The sequence below is a fragment of the Marmota monax genome, unplaced genomic scaffold (assembly GCF_021218885.2).
Source record: "Marmota monax isolate L192 unplaced genomic scaffold, Marmota_monax_Labrador192_F-V1.1 WCK01_AAM20220418_F8-fsc00035, whole genome shotgun sequence".
In the NCBI taxonomy this organism is placed as follows: Eukaryota; Metazoa; Chordata; class Mammalia; order Rodentia; family Sciuridae; genus Marmota; species Marmota monax.
In genome coordinates this window covers 15855291-15869282 of record NW_026691961.1, presented here as the reverse complement: position 1 = coordinate 15869282, position 13992 = coordinate 15855291, and the positions used below count along the sequence as shown (strand labels likewise).

The 13992-nt window shown below is 64.8% G+C and overlaps 1 protein-coding gene across 1 annotated transcript; it reads left to right on the top strand.

The window, feature by feature from the left end:
• Positions 1–13372: 13372 nt before the first annotated feature.
• On the top strand, positions 13373–13699 carry Prm3 (protamine 3). The gene has a single exon (XM_046446205.1). It carries the CDS (start codon positions 13373–13375, stop codon positions 13697–13699), a length of 327 nt encoding a protein of 108 aa, XP_046302161.1.
• The last annotated feature ends 293 nt before the right edge of the window (positions 13700–13992 follow it).

Here is a 13992-nt window from a genome sequence, read left to right as displayed (position 1 = left end):
CCAAATCAAGATCACGTGTCCCCGGTGCCCCTTCCCAGGCCACAGACGTCCCTGGCCCCTGCCCTGCAGGCGACAGACACAGTTGATCTCCCTACTCTTCAGCTGCTCCCCAGAGCGTTCAGCAAGGGCCGTGGGTGGGCGTCCCCCCTAAAGTCGGCTGAGGCTCCCCCTGGGCCGGACGGGAGCCATCCAGATGCTGCATGTGTCAGTCAAAGATAAAGCCCATGACGAATTTTAAATAGCTTATTTTTAATTGCTTATAAAGTGACAGTCACAGGGTCCTTGCCCGCCACCCAGCACAAGGTGGCTGAGTCACGTGTGCCGTGTGGGGAGGGAGCGGGGGTCCTCTGGTCTGGGTGCCCCCATCTGCCACCCCCGCCTCCTCCCCGGGAACACTTAGGAAGAGCTTGGTGCCGCGTTCCTGAGGGGCATGGCGGGCGGGTGGCGGGTGGCGGGGGTGGGGGGGGTCAGCTTTTTCTCTTGGGTACATACCAGGAGCAGGACTCACTCTGTAAGAAACTGGACGGGCCTTTCCTCCCTGGACAGCAGGCCGGGCTCCACGTCAGAGCAAGCTGCCGAACCCCGTGGACCTCAGCAAACACGTGATCTAAAAAATGTGATTTTTTCGGTATAAAGGTTCTTTGGGGGAGTCGGGCGCGGTGGCCCACATCTGTGATCCCAGTGGTTGGGAGGCTGAGGCAGGAGGATCACGGGTTCAAAGCCAGCCTCAGCAAGAGTGAGGCCCTAAGCAACTCAGGGAGACCCTGTCTCTAAATAAAATACAAAATAGGGCTGGGGAGGGGGCTCAGTGGTCAACTGTCCCTGAGTTCAAGCCCCGGACCCTCCCCCCCAAAAAAACAAAAGATACTTTGGGGGGGACTTTTCTAACTTTGCTTTTGGACGTTAGCGGGCTCTGAGTGCCCCCCACCAGGGCTGGAGTTCTCAGCGATGTCCCTTGGGCAGGAGACAAAGGAGACCCCAAACCCTCCCACTGTCTCTCAATTCGAGCAAAATGTTTGTGGGTGACCCGTTTGGCCCCTACCTAATGAACACCCTTCCCGTCACCTGGGCTCTGTGGGCTCCTCGTCACCCCTCCAAACCCGACTCCAAGACACCGCCAAGAAGTCCTCTAGTCCCAGGTGACCTCCGCCTCCCTCCCGAGGCCACGGCCTGAGGTCACGCCCCTGCAGAGGACAGCCTGGGTGCCCTTGTCCAGGGAGTGCACTTGGCAGAGGGCAGGGTCCTGCTCCGTGGCTCCCTGGGTGCCTACGTGCCGTGGCGGGCAGCTGTTTGCCGACTGACTTTTCCAGAATTCTTAGTACGTCAGGTGCTTTCGCCCAGAACGACAGAGCTGGACGGCGGAGGGGCCGGCCCGTCTTGGACCCGAGGAGTGGGTGCTGGACACAAAGCTCTCTCTTCCACCCCTCCTCCCCCGGGAGCCGCCTGATGACATCGGGTGGAGGGGAACCTGATCACCCCAGGGGAGGAGAGGGCACTGGTGACCGGGAAGGGGGCGCCTCTGGCCCTGCCTGGGCGGGGACGTGGCCGGGAGCAGAGACAGGGTCCGGCAAAACAGCCTGCAAGGACTAAACAGGCCTTCCCCGGAGGGTGTGCTAAGGACCAGGGGGAGGAGGACCCCCAGAAGTGGGGCCAGGGTGGCCTCCGAGGAGCCAGAGACCCGCCTGGCCGGAAGCAGTCGGCGGGGCAGAGCCAGGCCTAGAGCCAGAACTGCAGACAGTGGAAACGGCTGGTGCAAAGGCCCCGAGGTAGAAATACCTGTGTGTGCTGGGAAAATGGCAGATGGCCCTCAGGATCCCCGGAGCAGAAGTAGGTGTGTCTCAGGAAGAGAGAAGGCTGGGCCCCAGGGAGCCGAGGGCGTCCCAGAGTGTGAGCCCCTGGAGGCAGCCCAGGGGACCAAGGGCCTCCCGCACCGTGGGGTGGAGGGAGAGGAGAGAAGGGCCACCTCCGTGGCTCTCCCAGTGCTCGCTCTCTCTGGCTCCCTCCTTCCCAGGCCCCTCCACTCGCCCGGGCCTCGGCTTAGGGTTGGGCTGCTGGGAGGGTCTGGCTGCCTGCTCTGTCCGGCACCAGCTGGCCGCTGGTCGACACCGGTGGAATGGGGCTCGGCTGAGGATCTGGCCCTGGCCCTTCAGAACTCCCTGTCCTTTTCCTGCCCGCCCTGCCCTGGGCAGCTCTCAGAGATGGACAAATCCAAGTCCTCCCTCTGACTACGGAGGCCACTGGGGAGCGCCCACTGCACCCGGGGGCCCAGGGCACAAGTGGGGCCCCCTGGTGTGGCCCACTTCACCTGATGTGTGTGTCCTGCGGGGCCCCCTGGGCTGCTGGTCACTCCACTAACGTCACACCTTCCAGGAGGTTCTACACACGCTGAAATCGCACAGCTGTGGGCCACCAGCTGGAGGAATCCTGGGGCACTAGCCCGCAGCCGGCCACCACAGCCCTGTTCCTAATGAGAGGAAGTGCAGACCTGTGAGAAGGAATCGGCCCGCGGAGTACTACACAGCAGTGCACAGGGAAGCCTGCCCCTCCTCTGCACCCACGGGGACCCTCACACACACAGCGCTTCGCAGGGGGTGACGCAGCCAGGGCTTCCAACACCCCAAACTGTTCTCGTGGCTGGGGACACGAGGCTTTCAGACCCCACTCGAGTGGCTGAGGACACGAACGTGTCTGTAAAGACGGATTCGGGAATGACAGGTGACGATGTCGAGGGAGGGAGGGAGGAGGGGGGAGAACAGAGAGGGGCCTCCCACCACGGGGCCGGGGACAGGAAGGGCACCCCGGGCAGCGTCGGCCACCAGCCAAGGACGTGCTCGGTACAGGGACTCGTGGTCAGGAGAGGCCGTCCCTGCCCCGACCTGCCCTGAGGGTCTGGAGAGTGGCTTCGGCTTCGGGCCTGAGACGGGGGAGGCTCTGGGAAAGGCATCCTGACGGCGGCTCTGGGTCAGGGAGCAGGTGGCCATGGGCGTCTTCGGGGCGAGGCATCTTCCCTGCGTGGCCTTAGAGCCCTGCACACATGACCTCGGCACTAGTCAAAGCCCGCAGAGCGCCCAACACCACGCGTGGGCCCAGTCGCGAGCAGTACACCGACACTGGTTCGCCCTGTGACCGACTTCCCCTCCCTCGGCCGGCCCTGACCAAGCATCCAGGACGGGTCCCCTCTGTGACCGCATCTCCCCCAGTCCCACCTGTGCTCCAGCCACAGCCTCCAGCATTTCTTGCCCACACAGAGGCGTCCCACCGCAGGGCCTTTGCACGTCTGTCCCCTCGCCTGCCCACTCTTCCCCGATAGCCTCAGGACTGACGCCCGGCCTTTGGGATCTGTCGGAACGTCGCCCACGTAAACCAGGCCTGCCCCACCGCCCTGCACCCCGGCTGCTCTGGCCAGCTCCGCGCTGTCCACTGGTCCTAGCCCACTGGGTCCTCTCCCGACACACACTTCCATTTCCTGGCTGCTGTCCATCTCCCACATCTCACCAGCACCGCGCTGTGGGCAAGGCCTGGATTCTGCTCACGGGGCCTAGAGCTGTGCCCAGCACAGACGGCCTTCCAGGACAGCCCAGAATGCTGGCCACACCTAGCTGGCCGCCGCGCAGGAGTACAGTACCCTCAGGCGCCCGACAGACGCACAGACAGACTCGGGGCTCCCTGGCTCCGCCAGCCAGGACGACCGTGGGCAGCCCTGGCCACAGCTCCGGCACCCCGCACCCCGGCCCTGGCCTCTAACCCCGTGTCCACTCTGGGGGTAGGCAGGTGGGCCTGGGGCACGGCAGGGTCAGAAGGCAAAGGAGCCCCGAAGCCCGTGATGTGGGTGCGTCCAGGGGGCAGCAGACTGTCAAAGTCCCCGACACCAGGCCAAATGGATTGAGCCACCCAACGGTCACATTTGATCGCAGCCCAGTTGGATGGTCCGTGAGTCCACCCTGATGTACCAGAGGCGCCTCCGGAGCCGGGGACGCCAACAGCTGTCACAGACATCTGCCCCAGGGGGTGACGTGTGACGCCCCAGGCTCGGGGTGGGCTGCCACAGTGACCCTTCCACACAGAGTCCAGGGAGAGAGGCTGGTGACGAGCCTTGGCCGCACCCGAGGGCACTTCCCGAGGTCCCCACGCAGCGCGTCTCCTCCAGACAGACCCTGCTCAGTCACAGCACTGGCCAGCAGCCCTCCCCCAGGTGACCCTGGACCAAGGCAGCCCCAGCCCAGGAGAGCCAGGGCGGCGGGGACCAGGAGCACAGGGCCAGGGCGGGGTGGTCTGACTCCACGGTGACGGTGACGGTGACGGTGCGCCCGGAGCCCGGGGCGGGGAGTGGGCCTTGGCAGAGGAACTGGTGGGGCCCAAGCAGAGTCCGGAGCCGCCGACAGCAAGTGCTGACCCTGGCTTCTGGGTTGTGAGCATCGTCCCCCGGGGCGGTGTCCCCGGGAACCAGGGTGAGAGGTCTGCGGGAGCGTCCAGGCTGCCCTGGCCCCTGAGAGGACGCAGGGCCCTCGAGAGGGGGGACGAGAGCAGGGGCTGGGAGGACGGCGGGGACGGGCACTGCTCTCCCTTTTCTTCCAGATCACGCAGGTGTCGGGGTCACCCTTCAGTGACCGGATCACGGAGGTGTCGGGGTGTCGGGGTGTCGGGGTCACCCTTCAGTGACTGTCCTGGCCTCATCCAGGGAAGGGTGTCAAATGGTGCGGAGATGAGCAGGACAGGCGGAGCCCAGGCGCACCCTTCCAGACCCTCCGTCCCCTCTGTCCCCTCTGTGTGGGGACGCCCTAGATCCTCGTGCCCCGGTCAGGGCTGGCGCACCGTGGGGCTTCCCGCCGCATAGGCCCCCGTCCCCCGCCCAGGGCTGCTGGGGTGCCTGTGCCCTGCCCACGGCTCCATGGGGACCCCTGGCTGTGGGAGTGTGTCCCTGCCACATGTCCCCATCTGAGACGTCTCTGCCTCGCTCTTCCTGACAGCAGAGGGGCACGCCCACTCCCCTTCCCCTCTCTGCAGACGCCCCTGGAGCAGGTGGCCGTGTGGGTGACCACTGTGACGTCACAGGTGTGGGGGTGGGCGGGGAGGGGTCAGGACGTGCCATGTGACTGCCCCTTCAGGGCCGTGGGGCAGAGCGGGGATCCTCTTGGGATCCAGCAGGGGAAGCTGGGGGGTCCTGGTGACCGTACCCACCGGGACAGGGTGGCCAGGGGGTGTGTCTGTCTAGAAATCACCGTCCCAGAGCCCCAGACGGGAAAAGGACCCTGAGAGGGGGCTGTGGCTGCTTCTGCACACGGGTCCCATGTCAGCCCCAGGGTGGCCCAAGGAGGTCCCTCTCCGGGGGGGGGAGGGGGGCAGATAACAGCAACATCCGACAGTGGCAAGTGCTGGGCCAGCCAGGGGACCGCGTGCCAACCCCCAGAGAGGCCAGAGGCCGGTCAGCTCCAGGGCCATCCCTCCTGATGCCCCCACGGCCTCTGGGTTCCACGGTTAAGCCTGTCCCTCTGCCCAGTGCTGACGAGTGACACTCAGGACCTGGTAGAAGCTGCAGGTGCCGGCCCCCAACAGCTGTGCAGGACAGGGCCGCCCGGGACATCGGGCGCCCCCAGCTCCTGCCACCTCGGCCCCTCCCCTCCTGTGTCACCTCGACTCTGGGGCCTGGGGATTCTGAAGCCCTGGAGAATGACATTTCCAACCCTTGGATGCTCGTGACCCCTTGAACATTTTTAGGAATTTAAATGCTATTCTGTCATTTCCTTCATTTCCAGAGAAGCCATGTTAGGTGCACTTTGTTTAATCTGGATCAATGGGTATGGGGTTGCCCTGAATTGGTCTGAATGAAGCTTCCTGGTGCTGAAGGTAAAATCTGGCTTTTCCTAAATACCGATGATCGTTCCTATTTGTCACACCAGGGAAATAAACGCCACTCGTCGACAGAAACAGCCAAATGGAACGTGTGTTTAGGATGGAGCGTTACTTTTCCGTGGCTTTTTCTTTTTGGGGTACTGGGGATCCAACTCAGGGGCCCTCAACTGCTGAGCCGCATCCCAGCCCTATTTTGTGTTTTGTTTAGAGACAGGGTCTCCCTGAGGTGCTTCGGGCCTCGCCATTGCCGAGGCCGGCTGTGCCCTTGCCGTCCTCCTGCCTCGGCCTCCCGTGTGCTCACTGAGCGGCTCTCGGAGCAATCTCCTGGATCACATGTGGCCCACTGACCTGAAACCACTCAGATGCTGCCCAGAGCCCGGGCTCCAGAACCCTGCGTGAAACTACCTGTTCTACAAGTTGAATTTTAAAAGAGCAGAACCAAAAAGTGTCGCCTCCTCACAGTCACCTCTTAGGCACCCGCCACGCCCACCTGTGGTGTGGGTGTCTGTGACGGATTTCCAAGTTCCTGTTCGCTCACCTGCACAAACCTGCCCACCTGGGAAGTGCTCCCGGGGGGGGGGGGGACAGCAGTGCCCCGCAGTCCTGCTGGTGCTGCGTCCCCGGGCTGGGGACAGTACCTGGCATGCCCCACTCAGTAAAAGGCAGAGTGGGCACTTACCCAGGGGACCCACCCTCTGTCCTAAAGTCCTGGTCCTCAGAGGGGGTGGGGGGAACCGCCATAGCCCGGGGGCTTCTCTGAGACCCTGTGGGTCACCCTTGGACGGCACCGCGGGGCTGGGGTGCGGCTCAGGGGCGACAGCCACCGTGCCCTTGGGAGGCCCTGGTTCCATCCCCAGCTCATTCAGAAAACGAGGAAGAGTCTCCGGTGTGCGAGGAACATGGATGCTGACCTCCGTGGGTCAGCACAGCCCCCTTGGAACCTAGTGGGCTCCCCGGCTGCAGGCGAGGGCCAGGAGCACTGGCTGCCCACCTGGTGTCCCCTGTCCTTCCTCAGCCCCACCTGATCCCCACAGTCAGAGTGGCCTCGAAAGGACCCCTCCTCCTCCCCCTCCGTCCTGCCGGACAGCGGGCAGCGGGAGGCTGGGTTCCAGCGGCCGAGGCGGCCCTGAGGTGCCTCCCACTTAACAGGGCAGGGGACTGAGCAGCTCAGTTAGACAAAGGCCCGCGGGCAGCCGCGGGGCTACAGGGGGGGCCGCCGGAAACTGGGTGGCGGCAGCTGCCCGCTGACTCGTCCCTGCTCCCCCTCCCAGGACACCTTCAGGACTACATGAGGACACCTGTGGTCTGTCACCCCCCACACTGTGCCCCCCTCTGGTGGCCCCAACTCTCAGTGGCTGCACTTGCACCCCGATGGCTCGGGGACAGGGGACGTGTCTGACGAAGCCGAGGGGCAGGTCCCCCGCCCACACCCCGACCCCGCCCACAGCCTTTGGCCCCTCGGCCTTTACTTTCTCGGTGGAGGTGAAGTCCCCACGAGGAACTCCGCGTGTCACAGCCCACAGCCCCGTGGCCTCGGGGCTCCCGGGCTGCGCCCACCACTGTGGCTCCCGACACCTCTATCAGCTCAGAAGACCCTGCGCCCACAAAGCAGCGGTCCCGCCCGGTCACCCCGAGCCTGCCGCGCAGGAGCAGCTCACCCCCCTCACGGGGTCCCCTAGCGCTGGCCCCCAGGCCCCCAGGGTGCCCGTCCTGCGCCCATCTCACTCCTGCCCAACCAGGGGGCAGGAGGACAGCCGTCTGCTCCAGCCCTGACCCCAGGGCCCTTCCCAGAATCCAGCCCCAGCGGGGACCCAGTGGGGATGGCCAATGGGTGAGGAGCGGAGGCTGCCCTTATGCAGAGGTCACCCTGGGTCCCTGTGGCTGTGACACGCAGGCCCCGGGGGGCTGCCCTCCCCGCTCTTGCCCATAGATGGACGCGAGGCGGGAGCCCTGGTCTGTGAGGTGGCGGCCTCTCTGACCTCACAATGCCCAGGGGGGCCCTGGGTCTATAAGAGGAGCAGGCCGGGCCTGGCCCTCAGCCCACGAAGTTCCACCTGCTGACAGGTTGGCTGGCTCATCCGCGGTGCTGCTCCTGCTCTGAGCCCGCGTAGCCCGTCCACCCAGGCCATGGCACGATACATCTGCTGCCGCGCCCCATGCCAGAGCAGATGCCGCCGCCGGAGACGAAGATGTCACAGACGGAGGAGGCGTTGCTGCCGGAGGCGGAGAGCCTTAAGTAAGGGTGCAGCCCGGGGTGGGGGGCCGGGGCCGGGCCTCCCCTGACACCTCTCTGTCCCCCTAGGGTGCTGCCGCCGCACGTACACCCTGAGGTTCAGAAGGCACTGAGACGTGCGACGTAGCCAGACCATGCCCCTCCTGCCCAGGGATCTCACCAAACGCCAAGACCCTCCTGCCACATCTTGGAAATGCCACGTTGAGTGAAAACAGCAGCTGAGGGACAATGCCACCTGTCAATAAATGTCGAGAAATCATCCCACCCAACGTCTCGTCGTCCTTGAGGGGGCCTCGGGAGCTGGGGTGGGCGGGGGTGGGGGCGGGAGGGCGTCTCCCGGTGCCATCCGCCTCCCGGACCACCTCGACGGCCAACTCGGGGGAGCTCCGCGGCCAGGTCATGGAGCCCCTGACGGCCCCCGACGGCCCCCCGGACTCCCAGCGTGGGCGGGGCCATGCAACAGGCCCCAGCGGGATGTGTACCACGGGGTTCGGCAACCCCTGAGGGTGTCTCGGGACCCCAGAGCCAGTCCAAGTGACAGCTTGAGCTCAAGATGTGACCCCTGTGTGGGGGACGGTGGGGGGAGGGCCCTGTCACAGCGCTTGCCCAGCGCACGCCAGGCCCTGGGCTTGGGGACCAGCACCACCCACAAGAGAAGCCCGTGACCTCACAAAGTGCCACCTGGGTCCATTTCAGCCCAGAGGTGAGTCACAAGTCGGTCACCTGTCAGAAGCCCTCCAGGTGAGTATAAGGATAGCAGGCTGGACTCCATCTGGTCCTCAATGGCGCCACACGGGTACACCGTCACGGCCAAGGACAGGGCACTTGCCCACTGCGCTGCCTGGGCCACACTCCCTCGGGACACTGCCTACCCCCGAGTTCCCACAGCGAGTGAGACGTGGAGATGGCCGCAGGGTCTGGAAACCTGACCCAAGAGCGACCGGACTGGGACTTGGTCCGACAGGCTCCGTCACAGGCCGGGAAAGCCCAGCCCTCCGACCCCTCGACGCGCCCAGGGTCGTCCTCCCGTGGCACCAGTGCAAAGCCCAGGGCACCTCATCAGCCACCAGAACTCAAGACCAGTCCCCTGACGGGCCTGCCTGGCTCCCGGCAGGTGAGCCCTCTGTGTGCCCGCCGAGTGCCCAGCTCCTGGTCCTCGACTGACCCCGCGCGGCAGCGGCAGCCAGGCTGCTTCTGAAGACGCGCGGGGCTGCTCCGGTGACCCGGCCATGTCCCGGGAGGGTGGCAGGTTGACTTCCATTTTGATCCTCAAGCTCTAACTCTGGAGATGCCCAGCGAGCGGCACCTGGGGTAAGCTCTGGTCCCTCGTGGTTTTACCAGGGCCCCAGGGGAGGCTGAGGGGACGGCCCTGCCCCTGGCCAGGGCTGCCCCGTGGAGCCCTCCGTCCCTCTCGTCACTGCTGCTGACAGATGACCACAAAGTCCACGGCGTAGAAGAAGACAGGCCCATTATCTTAGTCCTGCAGGTCTGAGGGGAAAACAGAGCCGGGCCAGTCGCTCTGGTCCCAGCTACTTGGGAGGCTGAGGCAGGAGGACGGCGAGGTCAAAGCCAGCCTGGGCGACCTAGCAGGACCCTGTCACAAAAGAGACTGACGGCCTGAGGACGAAGCTCAGTGGTAGGGCAGTCGAGTCCAGTCCAGTCCTGGCAGCTACATGAGTAGAAAAGTCCAAAACGGGTCCTTTAAGACAGGTCTTCGGGCTCACGGCATGGAGCCGGCAGGAGGTTTGGGGAAGAGCCCTCTCCTTGCCTTTCCCAGGGGCCAGCGGCCGCCTGCGCTCCTGGCTCACGGCCTCCCTCAGCCGTGGCCCATGCTCTGCGACCCTCCCTGCCCTCCCTGCCTCCCCGAGGCCCCTCTGAGATGGCACTGGGCCCACCCAGGTGATCCAGGAGAACGTCCCCACCCCGAGATCCTGGCTATCACCACGTGTGCAAAGTCCCTTTTGCCATGTGAGACGGCACGCTCAGTCGGGGCCCAGGACTGGGGTCTGTGGGGAGGGCTTGGTGCTGTGCGCCCCATCCTCCTGCCCACCCCCCGCCCGCCCTCCACGAGCGGCAAACAGCTGCTCAGCTGCTAGGATTCCATTAACGTGGCTGGGATCACACGAGACACACGTGACACAAACCCGTCACGTACCCAAAGGCCACGAGGGGCCGCATTCATACAGACAGGGCTAGGGGTTTTAGTTTGGTGCTGGACACTGAACTAGAGCTGGTTAGTGCTGAGCAAGCCGCACCCTGGGCCTCCACAGGACCACGTTAAGATTAACGGGAAAACTGGGTATCGCCACGGAGAAGGAGGAGACTGGACCCTCCATCTCCCGCCCCGCACAGGAGCCGACTCCACCTGCACCAGAGACCTCCCTGACTCCTAGGAGAACACGTGGGCATCACTCCAGCTTCAGACGCGGCCAGTGACTTGGTCAGCGGGATCCTTAGAGCAACAAATGGGATGGCAGCAAGTTAAAAAGCGCGCCCGAGGAGGGCAAGGATGTCTGTAGGTGCTCCTGTGATTGCAAGTGACCCAATTAATAAACGGGCAAATGAAACGCTTTTCAAAAGAAATACAAATAAATGTGTGAACGTTTGCACGGCTGGTGGGAGTGTAAATCAGTACGTCTGCTACGGAAATCAGTATGGAGGGCCCTCGGAAACCCAGCTGAGCCCGTCCTCCGTATTGACGCCGAAGAGTCAACGTCAGCATTCGGCAGTGACACTCGCATTTCCATGTTCACAGCAGCAGAATTCACGACAGCCAAGTGTGGCACCAGCCCGGGTGTCCATCAGTGGACAAAGATGGTCTGGGTACACAGTGGAGTTTTATTCAGCCATAAAGAATGTCGAAGCCATGTCCCCTGCCGGTGAATGGATGGAACGTGAGACCACCAGGTCCATGAGCCAAACTCAGGTCCAGGGTCACTGTGTGGAAGGTCCAGGGTCACCATGTGCAGGTTGGAGAGGGAAAAGGAAACAGTGGGGGCGGGTCTCATGGAGATCAAGGGAGGGAGGCTGGGGAGTAGCGGTCACCTCTGGGCATGCGGCCATTATGCAGTCATGTCATGCAAACAGTGGCCACCTCAAGCCTGAGATAGCAGCAGGACACTGAGGAGTGGGCAGCCTCTGGACGAACCCTGACAGGTTGAGGCTTGACGGGGACAGAAAAGGCGTGGCTCTCTCGGGATCTGAGGGTCCTCTGGCTCCAGGGGACACACGTTACAGGCCAGGCAAGAGGCCACCTGGCCCGATCCCACCCGGTGTGCCGGGCCGTGGGCCCTGCCCTGAGGCGCCCTCACAGAGGGGGCTGGGCAGGGCCGCCAGGTCATAGTGGGGCCCCCTTTATATACGGGCCCCGAGAGCCCCACCGAGCAGACCAACAGCAACACCAAGAGCAGGCGGGCCTGAGCCCTCCTCCGGCCACGGCCAGCCGCAGCCTCAGCCCAGTTGCCCCGGCCTGCCCCTGAGCCGCAGACGCCATGGTCCGATGCCGCGTGAGGAACCCCGGTGAGCGTCTGCAGCAGGGGCCCAGGCAGGACCCGGGATGTGAGCACCAGGACCAGGAGCAGGACGGGGAGCAGGGGCTGACCCAGGAGGCCGCCGAGGTCTTCGGGAGGACACAGAGGAGCTGCCAGTGCAGGCGCAGGCCCGGCTCCCGGCGGAGGCTGCCCCGGATCCACGGGTGCCGCGAGTCCCGCCAGAGGCACCGCAGGCGCTGCACGTGCGGACACAGGCGGCGGTGCTGCCGCTGCTACCGAGGTGCGTGCCCACCCCGCTGACCCAGGCCGGCACCCACGGGCACCCACGGGCGCCAGGACGCCGCGCGGGGCGGGAGGCCGGGAGGGAAGAGCCCACCGGGGGCCAGGAACGCCTTTTCTTCCCCAAAGTCTGCAGAAGAATCAGGAGGAAGAGGAGGTGCCGGAGGCAGTAGTGGCCTTCCTGGAAGCCCTGTGGAAGCCGAGTCACCTGCCCAAGGAACGCGAGGCCCTGACACCCCTCCTGTGCCGCCTGCCCGAGCCCCGAGCTGCCCAGGAGCCCACGAGCAGTCACCTGCCGAATAAAGACTGATGCGAACCCCGGCTGCCGGTCTCCTTTGCGGATCAGGGAAGCCCGCCCGGGCGGGCTGGTCACGGCCCTTCCTCCAGGAGGGCCCAGGGGGTCTGGGTGATGCCCTGGGGCACCGCCCTCCCCTAGGGGTCTTTGAAGCCAGGAAGTCAACCTGACTAAAGGGCCACTGTGTAGCACGGTCCAGACACGGGGTGGCCGGGTGACGTGAGCAGCAGTGGGCTGCAAGAGCCCGAGGTGGGAGGCAGGTCGGGTGTGCTCCAGCAAGGACGAGGTAGAGCCGCAGCAGGGCTGGGCCAGGGCTGCGGTTCTGGGGGACCCATCTGCCCGTCACTCCACGTGTCTGAAATCTGCCACCTTCTGACAGGGACACTAGCCCACCTAGATAAGTGACACAGCTGTCACTGGCTCTGATTGAGGTGGACATCTCAGAGGGTCATTATGACAAGTCAGTGCTGGGGATGAAATCCAGGGCCTCTTCCTACACGGCCAGTAGCCCAGGCTGGCCTTGACCTAGAGGTCCTCCTGCCTCAGCCTCCCTCACAGCTGGCATCACAGGTGCACGGCACCAGACCTAGCAAGACCCCTCCACAGTGGTCCTGGCTCCTCCCACCCCGCCCTGCGTGAGATACTGGGGCCTGGGCATGAGTGGCACTGCCAGCGGGCACTTCTCCTGTGTCCACCGAGACCTGGGACCCCACAAAGTTTGGGCGCTGCCTTTCGGGATGTTGGAGGACACACTTTAACAGTCAGGAGGGGTTTTGTGTGAGCTGGGAACCGCGCCCCGGACCCTGCCGATGCGCCCTGCCACGGAGCCACAGCCCGGCCCTGTAAGGGGTGCAGTGTGGGGGTGGACTTGAGGTACACAGTGAGTCACTGCCACGTTAGCAGGTCAGGAAGCCCACCCACTGCCAGCCCCGAGGGGCAGCCTCTCTCCTGACCCTGTCTGCACACTATCGCCGGCTCTCGGGCAGCCCCGGCGCTCAGCTAAGAGGGCAAGTGTCCAGGCCAATGAGGCCAGATGGGGCGGGCAGCCCCCAGGGCGGGCAGCACTGGACAGACCTCCCCCGGCCAGCTGCCCGCTCAGCCTTGGGTGCTGGGTGGGGTGGGCTCCAGGGCCCCTTTGTGATGTCAGCACTCCGTCCACCTCACAGCCCCTCCACGCCCCCGGCCACCTCCCTCCCTAGTCCAGAGAGACGGGCAGAGTGGACAATGGGTTCCCGATGCGCCAAGCTCAGCACGGGCCATGGCACCGGCCAGGGCACGGGCCACAGCCGGGGCCACGAGTCGTCCATGAAGAAGCTTGTGGCCTGCATGAGTCAGGATAACTTCTCCCTGCCATCAGAGGGGGAGGAGGAGGAGGAGGAGGAGGAGGAGGAGGAGGAGGAGGAGGAGGAGGAGGAGGAGGAGGAGGAGGAGGAGGAGCCGCTACCTGGGCAGGGCAAGCTGCTGCTGATGGAGCCCGAGAGGCAGGAGGGGAGCACCGAGGACAACCCGGGGGCCCCGCAGAGCCCCGAGGCCAAGCAGACGCACGTGTGACGCCAGAGGCCCAGGAAGGTGTCCGCCGCCGCACTCCTCACCGCCAGATGTCCAGGAGGGGTGCCCGCCGCCGGCCCAGCGAGAACCTCCAGAGAAGAGTCAATAAAATGTCTCCAAGGAACTCCCTTCTCGGGTGTCCCCCTGCTTCCCCCCAGGGCTCTGCTCTGGCCCCGAGGGAGGCCAGCTCCTGCCCAGTGGGTGGAAAGTGGGCGCCTGGGCTAGGAAGCCATCTCAGCTTCCACCTCTGGGCAGGGGCCTCTTCCACATACTTGGGTGTCAGCCCCAGGGAATCA

What these genes read in the sequence shown, in the direction of transcription:
- Prm3 (XM_046446205.1), top strand. Translation starts at nt 13,373, where the DNA reads ATGGGTTCCCGATGCGCCAAGCTCAGCACGGGCCATGGCACCGGCCAG.